Source organism: Cheilinus undulatus, linkage group 22 (assembly GCF_018320785.1).
Source record: "Cheilinus undulatus linkage group 22, ASM1832078v1, whole genome shotgun sequence".
In the NCBI taxonomy this organism is placed as follows: domain Eukaryota; kingdom Metazoa; phylum Chordata; class Actinopteri; order Labriformes; family Labridae; genus Cheilinus; species Cheilinus undulatus.
In genome coordinates, this window is record NC_054886.1 from 11,500,289 (window position 1) to 11,515,762 (window position 15,474).

General features: G+C 39.4%; 1 protein-coding gene across 1 annotated transcript in view; it reads left to right on the forward strand.

Annotated features, from left to right (window-relative positions):
* The window catches only part of plcb3 (phospholipase C, beta 3 (phosphatidylinositol-specific)), an 85,188-nt gene that overhangs the window by 12,399 nt on the left and 57,315 nt on the right, over nucleotides 1-15,474 (forward strand). Inside the window, exon 2 of the mRNA XM_041778988.1 lies at nucleotides 12,951-13,037. Coding sequence (XP_041634922.1) covers nucleotides 12,951-13,037 — 87 coding nt within the window. The remainder of the gene's footprint in view (nucleotides 1-12,950; nucleotides 13,038-15,474) is intronic.

Consider the following 15,474-nt stretch of genomic DNA (forward strand, 5'->3'; position numbering starts at 1 on the left):
GTTTTAAATGACACATCCAAGGAACTATGCATTTTGCACTGTCGGCTTAGACTGTCAGAAATAAGCAAATGAAGCTAGCAAAAATAAATCAGCTTCATCTGGTTAGGTAAGGCTTACGATCAAACAGTTACAGTTATTTTTTAACTTTCAGAGACAAAAAAAATGATAAACATTGGCAAGGCTACAAAATGTATGCAGACGGGCCATGCTCAGATACTCACACTAGGGGCCCAATCCTGGATCTGAGTAACCTTGCAAAGTAGATAGATACACCCGTGTCCTTGTTTCTCACTGGCGAATCTATCTCGCAAAGCTCCCATCTGAGCTGTTTGGGCCCGGTTAGAAAGTGACAGGACCAATCAGCGTCGAGGGGCAGTACTTTCAGGCACGGCAGAGTTGTGACATAAACAAGCCACAACAAGAGGCCGGTGCAGTTGTGGCCGAAGACATTAGCATGGATGCTGCTAAAGCGCCACTTTTATCAGAACTTGATGACATTTCTTCTTTGTTAAAGGAAGAACAAAGAACAGCAGTGAGTTGTTTTGTTTTTTTCAAAAACGACAAAAGTCGAGTACTGACATGTTTATAGTCACCATGGTTTGCGTTATTCACATTTAATCCTCTGAGCTGCACGTAGATGTGTAGATATAAAGAGCGACGTTGCTGGAATCTTGAAAAGTGATTTTAAAATCTTCCATGGTGGTGGATGGGCTTTTTTGCCAGGTTAAAACAAAAACAGTCTTCAGTCGTGTCATGACCAGAGTGGTTGCCATGGTAGCTGCTTTTTCTTTCTCCTCACTGGCGGGTTTGTAAACCAGCTACATGCACAACGCCACCTGCTGTATCAGACTGAGTAAATATGCTAGTGGGCCCAGACTCGGATCGATGTTGCTTGTGTGAAAGCCATCAAACAGATCGAAACACTCAGACCTAATGTGAAAGCACCCTTAGACTCGTATTGCTTTTAATCACATCGCAACCGTTTAGTTTGACTTCAAAGAGGACCATAGTATGGTGCCATCTTATGCCGTGTGAGTCTATGGAGCAGATCTTTTTAACGGGTTTGATAAGTTAGCCTTACATCATGAACAGGAGTTCTGTCATCACTTTAACAGCATCTTCACACACAGGTGGTGGCGCTCCTGGAAACTGTCATACATTCTTATGGCATCCTTGTGCTAATTGCACAGCACTGTGTCCATGGTGGTAATTAAAGCAATACTGTGGCTATTTTTGAAAACCCTGGATACTTTATTGCCATCCCTTCCTACTGTGCATACAGTCTTGTGTTCCCTGCATATAAAAATGTACAGGCTATAGGTGATGCTACCTCTATGCCTCTACAGATACACTAGCAGAATGTGTAAGACAGACACTAAACCACAGATTTGCAATGTGTGTATTCCTGATTTCAGCAGCATCTCTTCTCTGTGCTCTTTAAGTGTTTACACCTGCAGCGCACACAGTAAAATGTAGTGCAAGTCATAGGCAGGACTATATAGTGAGCTTTATCATTTAGAAGTTGCAATCACAACACTGGTCATGCAGATTAAACATAAATTTGAGCATCGATAGAACTGATGAAGGCAAGTAATCCAACTGCAAACCACAAGTTAACCTGAAAGTTGATGAAAGAACGTGTCGCTCCACCTGATCTCTCCCAGGTTGTTGTCTTCCTTTGTGTATGTGTCAAAGCTGTTGTCAGAAGGCTGGACCATATTCAGATGTGCTGAGTACTGACCTTTCTTATGACCTGGGAGTGAAAATGAGCTTCAGAAGCAGACCAATGCACAGACATCACTTTGTCCTGACCAGTGTTAATTTTGGCAGCTATTTTTAATTTTAGTCTTAGTTTTAGTCTTTTGATTAAATTTCTTCTAGTTTTAGTCACTTTTTAGTCATTTCTACCCTTTTAGTTTTAGTCTAGTTTTAGTCCACAAAAAGTCTTCAGATTTTAATCTTTACTTTTAGTCCATGCATTTAATGCCTTGCCTAAATCTCGTGCCAAATCACGGTAGTGTGTTCTATACACCCTGTCTAACCTGGGATCCCTGCTTTCTACTGCTATTAGGTAGAATAGCTAAAGATGGTTCGTATTTTGACAGATTTACCCACAGTGGAGAAATATCGTGGATTTTTAATGTCAGACAAAAACTAACTTACATTTTTGTCTAGTTTTAGTCATCTTGATGAAAACTAAACTTACTTCTTGTCAGTTTTAGTCATCACGGATCTATCTTTGGTTAGTCTTAGTCTAGTTTTTGTCATGGAAAAAAAGGCTGTCGACAAACATTTTTAGTCATAGTTTTAGTCGACAAAATGAACACTGGTCCTGACTATGCTAACATCAGTGCTGCTTGGATAGAAAATTGTGCACCTTTTATTCATAGTCTCCCTTTTAAATTTGGTAATATGATAAAAGCACATCAAAAAGTACATAAAAACACAACAACAGAGCTGTATTTGGACATAACATAAGGTAGTAGGAATGGTTTTTTTACTTGAATAAAAATGAAATAAATAGAATTAAAAAAATGAAATGAAGAATAAAAATAATGTAAATAATAACTTTGTCACATCTTACCCAGGCATATCTTAAAGTGCATAAAAACTTAATTTGCACAGTTGGAGTTAAAAAGGAGATGTTTTATACTCGGTCTAGATTCTGAAGAGGAAGTCAGACAACGCTGGTGCATTTTGTTTCAGAACAGTACAACTCACAGTAAACACTGATCTCTTTTGTGTTTCCACAGCTGATGCCTGTCCGTCTTTGCTCACTGTGTTGCAAAATCTGCCTGGCCTTTGTCCTTGGCTACTTTTTTAGCATGGACAATGCTCATTTTTAACCTAAAAATAATGTAGTCCAGTGTTTCCAGTGCTACGCACCCTGAGCATAAAAATGCCATCAGTGTTGGCTGTTTTTTTTTAGCTGCACTCACAGTGCTCTTTGTTAAATAAGTTCAACTTTTGTAACAGTCACTTCTCCTTTACTCAATTATCAAAATGACGAAGAGGTGGGACATCTGATAGCAGCTTTTTTTTTCATCACTTTCAAGTGTTTTGCGCTGATAAGAGGCTTCTGTCTAGTCATTCTGACATATAGCCCAGATCAGTAGAGTGCTGCTGTGATGGTTGTCGTTCTGTCCCATCTCCACTGGACCTCAGTCAGAGTGACCATTCGGTTCTTGGTCGCCTCTTGGTAACTTCTTCCATTAGAGAATTTTACAGACCACTGTGCTCTTGGGAACCTTCAGTGCAGCAGATCTGTGCTTTGCAACAATCCTGCCTCTGAGCTCCTGGGCAGCTCTTTGACCTCATGGCTTTGTTTTTGCTCTATGCATTCCCAGCTGTTAGGCCATCTATAGAGACGTATGTGCCTTTCCAAATCATATCCAATCAATTTAACTTACCACAGGTAAGATCAATCAAAGTGTAGAAACATTTCTGCAAGGGTCAAGAGAAATTGAGGCACCTGAGCTGAATTTTAGGTGCTTTTGCAAAGGGCCATTTTTTAATTTTAAAAGATAAGCCAAAAAATCTAGAATTCAGTTGTAACTTTGTCATGATGGAGTACTGAGAGTAGATTGATTATATCTTTTTACTGTAAGGGTCTCTTTAGAGGTCTCCTCACTGAGCACTTTCATTAGCGTTGAATATCGTTGGTGTTTCTTGGTGATTTTCTTGAATAAAGAGAAATATAAATTGAACTGATCTTTTTAGCTTGTGTAGTACAGAAGGAGGCTGAAGTCGATGTCTTTAACCTAGTAGCAACAATTAATGCCACTGAAACTGATGGTGTCTGGGGCCCTTACACCGCTACATACAGTCTACAGCGGTAAAACATATTAACTCGATTGACCTGCTTGTTTCTCTTTTGCTGCTCTGTATTTTCCCTCCCTTGTCCCACTCCTCCCTCTTCCCTATCCTTTCTTTTAAGTCCAAAGGTTACTGACTGTCATCAACTTTTGCTATGTTGCCAAAGCAGCGGCTCAAACACACTCTCTCTGACTGTGCTCTGACCCTCATTCTCACACCACTCCCCTAATCTGTCGGCAAACCCACATGCAGTCAGGCTGAGCAAAGGTGCACTCGGAGCTACTTTTATCAGTTTCTCACCAATGGCTCTCTCCTGACTGGCAGTGTAAACACATACATTTTTGGTGAGGACAGTGTGTCAGTACGGGGACAGAATAGCTGCATGTTTGTCTTTCTACATACATCTGCTGTTTATAGATGGGGGGTTTTAAAGAGGGGCTCATTAGCTTGTGTCTGTCCATATAAGACTTGAGCTCAGAGGGTGGTCCGTCCACTCTGTCTGTGTGTGTTTGACATTATGGTCAGGTAATGAAGGTGTTTGTCTGAGGGTCAGGGCATCTGGAGGGGGTCTGCACAGAAAGACATCATTAATAAAGAAGGAAAAATAGAATCCAAGTGTCAAAGAAGGCACACTGAAAGACTGATTGATGCAGAGACAGACATGAAAAGGAAGGAAGGAAGGAAGCGAGGAAAGACTTAAGAAGGTTTCTACATATGGTGGTTAATTAGGGAGTGGGGTGAAGACCAATTATAGCTCTACCACTCACAGAAAACACATAACCGGGTGGAGGAAGGTGTTCATGTGTTTGTCGAGGGTATTCACTAATGATTTCCTGGTTAGGTTGTGAACATTTGCCTTATTTCGACTCAAAACGTAATCATTTTTGTCAGGAACCCTTTTTAGCCCTGAAAATAACCATGAAGGCAAGAAAGTGTATAAAGATAAAATATGCGTATGTAAAATATGTGGTTACACCTGCTGAAAAATAGGACACTTTGAAAACTCATGCCTGCAAGTTGCGCAGGATTGAAGCCAAAAAGACTGCAGCAGTAGTCTCAAGCTGGCGGAATAGTACATTTTACATGATGCAAAGCCTCTTGAAACAAATCTAACATTTGTGACATATGTCTCCTGCTACAACCTCCTGACAACTTTAACTGCAGCATTTAGTTTAACTTACACAGCTGACAAGAAAAGTCGGCGCATTAGATTCATCAGCTGCTGAGATGATCTCCTCGGTAAGAGCCCTGAATCCTCTTTAACGCAAGGAGGCAGACACTGAGCACGGTGTTAAAGCAACAAAGACTACTTCATTAGAGGCTGTTGACAAAACAAGAGTCAGATCTACTTTTCTGCATTGCTACCTTATCAGATTTCCTGTATACAGACCACAATTTTGAAGAGGATATTAAACAAAGCAAACAAGTGTATCTTGGCACACAACAGATTGGCATGTCAGCCACCTGTTCTGGAAACTGGGCTGTGCCTAACTAAGACTATGAAGTAGGGCAGGGCTGTTTTTATCTTTATATTAGATAAAGAGTTTAAACATGATTGGTTATAATAATATTATTCAGTCAGGAACACTCTTTCACACATTTTACAGTTTTACTGCAAAAGGGATATACAGTTTGATTTGGTGGAGACTGCTCAGTCAAACAGCATGCTTTGACTTTCCAGGGAACGCATAGATAGAAACCCTCATATGGATGGATACATTAATGACAATGTGTAATGAATACAAGTTAATTAGTTCTAAAGCAATTAATACATAGTAGCATAAATCTCAGTAGGAGGGTACGACAAGCTTTATGCCAAAAAGGAGGAGGCTGGGGTGGAGGAGGTTAAGCTTTGCCAGCAGCAGCAGCAGTGGCATGGTGCATCAGTATAAATGCAAGCAGAGTTTAGTGAGAAGTATGTCATATTTAAATGGATCGCTGTGATTGGCTGTTCGAGCTGAGAGGTGATAATTGGGATCAGCTGGCTGTCAGCTGATCACAGCCGGGCGTAATACCACCACGTCCTGCATGAACCAACCCTGAGCTTCATTTTATTTTATGTTGAGGCTGATTTGAAAAAGAAGTGATTTGTTTCAAGCTAAAGAGGCTATGCTGCAGTTATTTATGAAAAGTTGTATTGTGAATTTCTATGGTTGAATTTGTCCCCTCTTAAGTAAAAGAATCAAACTGTATTGCTGTTCAGTTTAAATGAATTTTGTTACCTGGCCTGAATGAAAAGACTAAACATCACCAAAATAAAACGAGTAACAACAGTTAATGAAAAACTAACAGCATCGACATAATTATTCTGAACATCAGTATTGCACCGGCCCTGACCTTCACAACTGGTGCATTGTTGTATCTACAGACAACAGAGAATGGTTATTATTATAGGTGCAAACTTATTTTAATTTCTTTAGAGTAAAATATGCATAATGCTGATAAACCATACATGACTGTATGTGTGTCAATAATGGTAAAAAGCATCATCACTAACACAGCTTACATACTAATAACTAGTAGAAGTGTGTTAAAATTACACATGCAAATTCATCTTACCAAAGCTGTGTGTGGGTTTAAATTATTCACTGATTCCAAAAATTATTTACATGTTCCACAAGGGAAGTTTTGCTGCAGATCAAACTTTGTTAAAACTTTATAAGTGCATGCCTGTTTGTGAGTGTATTAAAAAAGTAGCGCTACAATGCAACTGTCAGGTATGTAAAACTAAGCAGGCCTTACATGCAAATTTATCTGTACAAAATGTGTGTGTTTGTGTGTGAGTGTTTATTTATATACAGTGCTTAACAAATTTATTAGACCACCTGTCATATTTGTCTCAGAGACCATCCAGCATCATGAAGTGCTTTAATGCGGACTCTTTCATTTTCAGTGAGCTCTCCACGTTTTACCATTTTGAACAGGAATGAGGAATTTCAAACTGAATTCACCTTTTTATACCCAAATTTGAGCCTGGCTCACTGGGCTTCTCTGAGAAGTCAGAAATGAATCAAGCATAACATTCAACCACTGAAACTAATTTTTCTGTTCAGGAATGCAAGTAAATAACTATAATTTGACATATTAATCAAGAAATATTCATGTGCTTTACTATTTTTTCAGTTTTTTGTAAATCAGTAAATTTGAAAATTCATGGATAACAATAATAATTCTATTTTAGCATTAAAAATATCATTTGGGTTGAAGAGCTTCTACATATTGGTGTATTAACCATTGCAGAAACATAAAAAATGATTTTGGTAATTACCAGTGCTGTTAATTTAGGGCAGCTGTGGCATAAACCTTACTGTGGTTAGGGTTAGGGTGGTCTAATAAATTTGTTAAGCACTGTATGTGAAGATTTTTAATTGACAGGTTGGTGGGAAAGCAGGGTTCTTGTGTACTTCTGAAAATGGACTTTGTTCTCATAAACCATTGGGTGTGTTTATTACTTTTATTTACAGTGCTGTGAAAAAGTATCTGCTCTATTGTGTGTTTTTTTTGTCAGATTCAGTACACTTAAATGTTTCAGATCATCAAACAAATTTTGATATTTGACAAAAAAAAAAGTACAAAAAGTAATTGCATCCGAAACCTGCTAAGTGGATTTGGTGGCTGCAGCTGCAAGCTAGCACTTGTAATAATAATACATCTTTTACACTGTTGTGGAGGAATTTTGGCCCAGTCTTCTTTGCAGAATTGTTTTGATTTGGACACATTGGAGGGTTTCCCTGCATTTAAGGTCAGCATCTTAATCAGATTGAAGACCAGGATTTGACTTGGCTAGTCCAGTGGCCAGTAACACGCTGATGTGTTTCACATCATTATCCTGCTGCAATATTTTGTATTTGGAGTTGTCTCACATCATTTAAACTAACTCACTGGTGCACAAACAACTGTCTAATGAAATTTATATAACTGAACTGCCAGTCAATAAGCCGATGGTATTGTTGGGTCAATCACATAGCTTTTCCTTAGTAATAGAAAAGTATTGATAGTGGTATTGATAAGGACTTGGGTCATTAAATGCATCAATAGGAGTATAAATATGAGAAAAATAATTATTCATATCCTGTAATCTATTAAAAATGTCTTTCTGTTTTCAGGAACCTGCCTGTGTGTGTGTGTGTATGTGTGTGCGTAATGGAGAAAAGCAGCGCTAGAAAGTAGCTGCTCGGTATGCAAAACTAAGCTGGCATAACATGCAAATTATCTGACTGCTCTTGTGTGTGTCCAGCTTGTGTGGCTGGACAGCTACGGTGAACAGGGGGATGTTGTTGTATCACTCGTAAAATGAGCCTTTACATCACAGTCCTCTGGGTAAATGTGTATATGTGTGTCTGGTCCCGGTGGAAATCCCCATCTGCTGCAGAGAGTATATCGAACCTGGATAGATCTGGTCTAGTTTCAGTCTAGAGAGAAAAAGGAAGGAAAAGATGGAGGAGAATTCAGGACATTAACTCAGTCAACCCAAAGGAAAAAAACAAAGTGAGATAATGGAAATGACTCAGAAAAGGAGCACTGGTTCTGTTCTGTGAGATGATTGATAAAAATCATTCTCAATTTTGTGTCTGCAGCACCTGTGTCCCTAACTAACCTTTGAAAGTACATCTTTGAATTTGGTACTTCTGCATTGGTTTTTGTTTCCCATTTTTGATTTGTTCAGTATCTTCTCCCCCAAACTATGCCAAACGCTCCAGTGCTTTATCCACATTATTTGACAAGTTTGATTCAGTTCATAGGTAACCTACCTTAGAAATTTTACTGGGTTACCTTCAATTTCCACATAAGAAGACTGTACAAAAGACTCTAGCCCTCCTCTGCTTGTACACAGTACATTTAAGGCTGTAAAGATCCGTTCAGTTTGTCTGGTTTGAGTTAAAATAAATTACTCTAAAAGTCTGGAGCACTTTCTGAACTGTTTTAAAGGTTAATTTAAGGAGCATGATGGATCACTTTATATGTCTGTTGAACAGCTACATTATAGAGAATCTGAAATTTTTAACTATAGCTTAATTGGCCTTTATCAGTAAAGTCAGGCATTTCCATTGTCAGATAATACTGTGTATGCATTTAGTCTGTGCTTTTTAAAAGAGGGTGATATTACTTGAGAACAGCTGGGTCTTCCAGAGGAAAAGTTAGCAGTTATTCACATTCAGCAAACAAAATATAAACAAAGTGAAGCCACAGGCTCAGGAATCCCCCGTGATTTACAGAAAAAAGGTCTGTGTTGACATCTTACAGCATCAAATCTCCAGCTGCAAAGAGGATCTGACGTGAGGTCACAGCCTTAAGATGGTAATCAAAGCATGAAATTGGAGTTTGCCACTGGTTCCAGTGAGTAAACGTGTGACGAGGGCAGTCATTTGGAGTGAAGGGTTGGCTTTATACTGGAGGGTTGACACAGCTGTGCTGTCATTCTGTTATTAAATTAAATTTATATAAAAGAAGCAAGGAAACCAGGTATCTTTGCTTGGTGCTACATGTTTCCCCATAACACACAATCATAACACTTTTAAGAGGCTTAGGTTACTGCTGCTTTTTAAGATCTTAAGATCTGGTTGGATTGCATGTTCTTATCTTCTACTTTTGCTCTTTTTTGTTTCTTTTTTTCAACATTTCTTCTCATCACAACCCTTTCCACTTCCCTTCATCTTTTCTTCTCCTGTCTTTCTCTCCTGTCTCTTCTGTCCTTTATCCAATCCACATGCCATTTCTACACACTCCTCTGTTAGCCAACCTTGGAGCCTAAAATAAAGGTATGTTTAAAATGTAGTGAAATTTAATAAGTAGGCTAAGTTAGCAATAAAACTGTGCTTCTTGGCAGGGCTTGACCGTTATTGTTTTTTTGGGCCGGTACCGATTATCAGTAGTTCATTAGACTGATGTCCTATATTTGGAACCAGTGTGCATTTATTATGATGTACAAAATGTACTGAACAGGGCAAAAATAAAACTGCAGGATCAAAAAAATGAATGAAAATAAACATTTTTTCCCTAGTTCTTTCAGCATGAGAAAAGAACAAAGCAGCAGCAGGAAAACAGAAAGTGATGCCATACGCTCACTGTGTCAGTGGTACCCAGGCCTCAGTGTTGATTGGCTAGTACTAATGTGAAATATTGTGAGACTGTGGAGAGTAAAAATAAGACCAGAGGACAAGATAAGCCTTTTTCACTTAGTGTGTTTAGGCTACACTGCAAGTGCATATGTTAAGTATGGCATGCTATGGTGTCAAATTATGTTGTATTCCATATCAAAGTATGTAAATTGTCCATACACGTCTAGACATGCATTGCAGTTCTCTGACTTTCTTTAACCCTACCAATTTTCCTTTTATTCCAGGCGAGCATGATTGCTGTGAGTATTCATGAATGGAGTTATAGTATTTAGAATTGCTTCTGTTTGTCGTTAAGAAATAGTTTTGCATTCCTTGTCTTCTGCTTGATTGTTTTATACACAGCGAATATGTTTAATTTCAAACTGTGTGACCATTTAGAAATCAGCTTTGCTAAAATCATATTACAGTAATTCTATTTGTTGTACCCCACATGGATTCAAATATGTGGTCATTTTTGAGGTATGTGTTGCATTTTTGCAAACTTGCTGTTTTCCCTCTGCTAGTGCATTATTGAGAGTCTCTGCGGGTTGCTTAGACCATCTCCTCCCATGTGATGCTGGTGATAATGCTGCTATCGATGCACATGATGACATGTGTACATGAGTCCTCTGTCACTATAATGAGCGAATCTGGATCAGCATCACTGTTTCTCAGGATGTCTCGACTATATGTTTGTTTGTTGGATCAGAGTATGACTGCTTACCACTAATTACAGAGCCACTGGAAGTGTGTTTGCATGTTAGTGTGTGCGGTCAAGATTGCTTTTGTTAGACCCCTAAATGATGATGCTAATGACATGTTGATGCTAGCTCCTGTGGTGTCATTAGACTGCACATAAGTAAGATCTTCATGTTGGCCATATTGTTTGGTTTTTAGCAGCCAAACAGCTGTTGTATTACACAGGACACAACTATTGTCTGTTTTCTGTTTGTATCCTGTCCTGTCTGTACAGACACAGCTTTCAGCAGCTTACTTTACATTGTCCTGTCTTTGTATTTTGTTTTGAGGCTGCTATAAAAGAGATCTGGTGTTAAGCTGTTTCTCTGATGCAGCAGTCATTACAGGGCTTTTTTATGTCCCCTGAAAGGGCCTAGTCAACATAACAAGAGGGCTGCTTTCAATTTTGACTGTCGTTGCTGGCTTCAAATGTGACCAAGCTGGGGGTCTAGTGAAGTTTTCCGAAGATTATCTTAAAAATCCAGTGCTTTAGTCCAATATACAATCTTCTCATAAATTTGGCCCGCTGCAATTCATTTTCCACAAACTCTAAATTAAACAAATTAACTAAGAGGTATTGCTTTTAATAAGTAAGTGCACCTCATGCCACCATGTCCAAAACCAAAAGAGTTGTCCTGTTTACTAGAACTGTAAAATTTTATATAATACAAGTAAACCTCAAAAATAATTGACACCTTTTTCAATAGAATACCAACAAAAATAGAAGTTTAAAACACACTATCTTTGGTAGCTTCTTGTTTTTTAATCCAAGCAAACTCATTCACACTCTATAGATTGCAGCAATGCATTCAGAATCTGTCTTTTATGCAATTTAGACAGTGCCCTCGACTACAAATCAGTCATTTTTATAGAGATTATTTTAGATCATATAAAAAGTATCAGAATATGGAAACAGAATTCTAGAATCTTTTGTAAATTTATGAAAAAATAAAAAACTGAAATATCCCATTAACATCAGTATTCAGACTTGGAGCAGCTTTAGCAGCAGTTACAGCCTTGTGTGTTTCTGATTATGAGGCAGCCAGCTTTGCACACCTGGATTTAGGGATTTTCTGCCATTCTTCTTTGCAAATCCTCTCAAGCTCTGTCAGGTTGGATGGGGACCGTCAGTGGGCATCTTTTATCGGGTCTCTCCAGAGATGGTTTGTTAAGGTTCAAGTCAGAGTGCTGGCTGGGCCACTCTTCACAGAGTTGTCCATAAACCACCCCTGTGTTGTCTTGACTGTGTGCCAAGGTTCATCATCATGCCAGAAGGTGACCCTTTGGCTCAGTCTGAGGTCCTGAGTGCAGGGTATCAGGTTTTCATCGAGGATATCTCTGTGCTTTGCTCCATTCAGCTTTACCCAAACCCAGACCAATTTCCCAATCCCTGCTGCTGAAAAACACCCCCACAGAATAATGCTGCCACAGCATGCTTCACTGTTGGGATGGTTTTAGGCAGGTGACGAGTCGGTCATAACATTAAGAATTGAGGCCTAACGGTTAATTCTTGGTTTCATCTGACCATAGAATCTTGTTTCTCACAGTCCCAGAGTCCTTAAGGTGGTTTTTGCAAACTCCAGCGGTGCTTGTATGTATTTTGCATTGAAGATAGGCCATTGGATTCTTGGTCACCTCTCTAACTAGGGATCTTCTCCCTTGATTGCTCAGTTTGGCCGGGCGACCAGCTCTGGTGACACATTTCTTCCATTTGAGAACCATGGAGGCCACTGTGCTTTTGGGAACTTTAAGTGCAGCAGATTGTTTTTGTATTCTTCCCCAGATCTGTGCCTTGCAGCAATCCTGTCTCTGGGCTCTGCAGGCAGTTCCTTTGACCTCATGGCTTGGGTTTTGCCCTGATATGCATTCTCAGTAGTGAGGCGTGTGCCTTTCTTAATCACGTCAAGTCAGTTTAATTTACCACAGGTGGACTCCAGTCAAGGTGTAGAAACATCTCAGCAAAGATCAAGAGAAATAGGAGGCACAAAGGTCTGAACACTTATGTCAGTGCTATATTTCGGTGTTTTTTTTTTAGTAAATTTGCAAAAATGTCTAAAATTCTCACTTTGTTGTGAAACAGTCATATGTACAATGTTTTTAACCCAGCCAGAGTTTGTTAAAAAGTGTGGCAGTGGTACTAGACATTAGCTATTACTCATTTAAACAAGATCCAACTTGTTCTGGAGATATTAATAATAATACTTATTTAAAATCCTAGTCTAAGGGTATCAAAATTGGACCTCACTCTGTATTCTTGCATTTTTATCCCTCTAACATTTTTTTAATTCTGCTGTCTAGGAGCCAAACAGCGGACACCCCACTCTGGTAACCCTGAAAGTTGACCCAGATGGATTCTTCCTCTACTGGACTGGAGGCTCCAACCTGGTGAGACACACGCACAACCACACATAAGGAGCAGTCCTCTTGTTAGTCTTTTGTAGGCCAAATGGACTGTCACTTATCTCAAATCAGACAAGAAGAAATACAAATGGGCCACTCTAAAACAGACCACAATGGATTTTTAATGCACCAACTTGAGTGCCAACGTTGTAACCACCACATATCTCTCCGTCTGTTACTGTAGTTCACCCATCAATTTGTCCCGGCTCTGCTTCCATCTGTGCCCCCCCCCCCCTTTGTGGTCTTCATCCTGTTAGTCCTACTTCTCGTCCACTTCATTCATCTGCTCTTTGTTGCTCATGCAAATGTCAAAATGTTGTAGACTTATGAACTTTAGGACTTCGTGAAACATTTGCATTTACAAGTTCTGTACACATAACACCCTCTTTCTACAGTGCTGGGAAAAAGTATTAACCCCCTTCCTGGTTCCTTATTTTTTCCTGCATATTACTCACACTTGAATGTTTTGGATCATTAATCAAATGTTATGATCAGACAACGATAACCTAATTAAATACAAAATTTAAAATGATAATTTCATTCATTAAGGGAAAAAGCTATCCAAACCTTACTGGACCTGTGTGACAAAGTAATTACCCCACTTGTTAAATCATGAGTAAACTATGATTTCCCACATTCTTGGAAAGCTGAGCACCCATCCCTGACTACTGCCAGACCTGCTGAGTCAAGATATCCCTTAAATAGAAGCTGTTTGACAAAGTGGAGGAGGCTGAAAGATCCCAAAAGCAAACCTTCATGATGGATCTCGATGATACCTATCAGTCTAGAAAAGGTTTAAAAGCCATTTCTAGAGCTTTGGGGCTCCAGCAAACCCCAGGGAGAGCCATTATCCACAAATGGAGAAAACTTGAAAAAGTGATGAACCTTCCCAGGAGTGGCTGGCCTACCAAAGAACCCAGAACAACATCTAAAGTCCTCAGGTCTCATTTGGCTCTGTTAAGATTAGTGTTCATGATTTAACAATAAGAAAGAGACCAGGCATCCATGCGAGAGTTCCAAGGCCAAAACCACTGCTGACAAAAAAAGAACACAAAGGTTTGTCTCATATTTGCCAAGAAACATCCTGATGATCCCAAGAATTTTTGAAAATTATCTGTGGACTGACAAGACAAAAGTTTAACTTTCTGAAAGGTGTGTGTCCCATTACATCCAGTGTAAAAATAACAGCATCTCATCAAAAGAGCATCACACCAACAGTCAAACATGTGTTGTCATATCAACAACCGCAAATGCCTGCATGCAGTTGTTGCAGCCAAGGGTGGCACAAACCATTATTTAAAAACTGCATTTTGTATTTACTCAGATTATCTTTGTCTAAAAGTCATATTTTTTTTTAATCTGACACATTTAAGTGTGAAAAATATGAAAAAAAGAAAACAGGAACGGAGCAAAAACTTCTTCACAGCACTGTATCTTCTCTCTGTAGTTGTTTTTCATGCTGTCATCAGTCGACTACCGTCTCGATGGAAATCTCAGTGATGATGGTCCAGTCAGGACGGTGTTTGGATGAAATGACATTTCAGGGGCAGCTCAAATAACCCACCCAACCTCCTGAATCCTGTCTCTCATCTCTGTTTTCCTCTTCTCTCTCTCTCTCTCTCTCGCTCTCTCTCTCTCTCACACACACACACACAGAAATACACTCTGTCCCTTTTTATTTCTGGCTGTGTATTTATCCAAATGGCATGTATGGAATGGCCTGTTGATAGCCAAAATTATCACTGCGTTGTGTCTCAGTGTGCACAATACAAGTGTGTATGTGCATGTGCACGTATCTGGGACAGGCAGACGTCATCCTATGTGTGTTCACGTGTGTCAGCATGTGTAAATGCACTCGTATCGCCACAGAGGCTTTAAATACTCATTTCATCCTGACGAGTTGGGCATACACACGTGCACATAAGTGTGTGTGGTATGGAGATAATAGGCCATTTGATGCCTGAGGTGCAGTTGTGACACTGTTTGGGCTGTCAGTCATTTGATCTTTTTTTGTGATGATGAAGCCAATCCATAGAATGACTGCATTCTTTTTATTGAAACAAGTGATTTCTCAACTGATTCAAGAAAAAAGTAGGAGAACATGGATGGAATATGAGGCAGAAAAGTGCACAGAAATATGAAACCCCTGCAAGTGTGAGTGCAGAAATATGGGGGAAAACCTCTAAAAACTATGTGTGACATGTTAACCTTTTTGGACCCAACCATGCAAATTACTTGTTTTTATAACAGGTACCACATCAGATTTTATCTCGGAACTAAAACAATCCCCTGGTCAGAGAAGCTTCCGGCAGCTTCCCTGGAAACACTAAGAAAAAGCAGCGCGGGTGCCACCTCGTTTGCTTCATGAGCCGCTGTGTTTGTCTTTTCTTTCATTGCTTACTTAGAGCTTTTCATCTTTGTT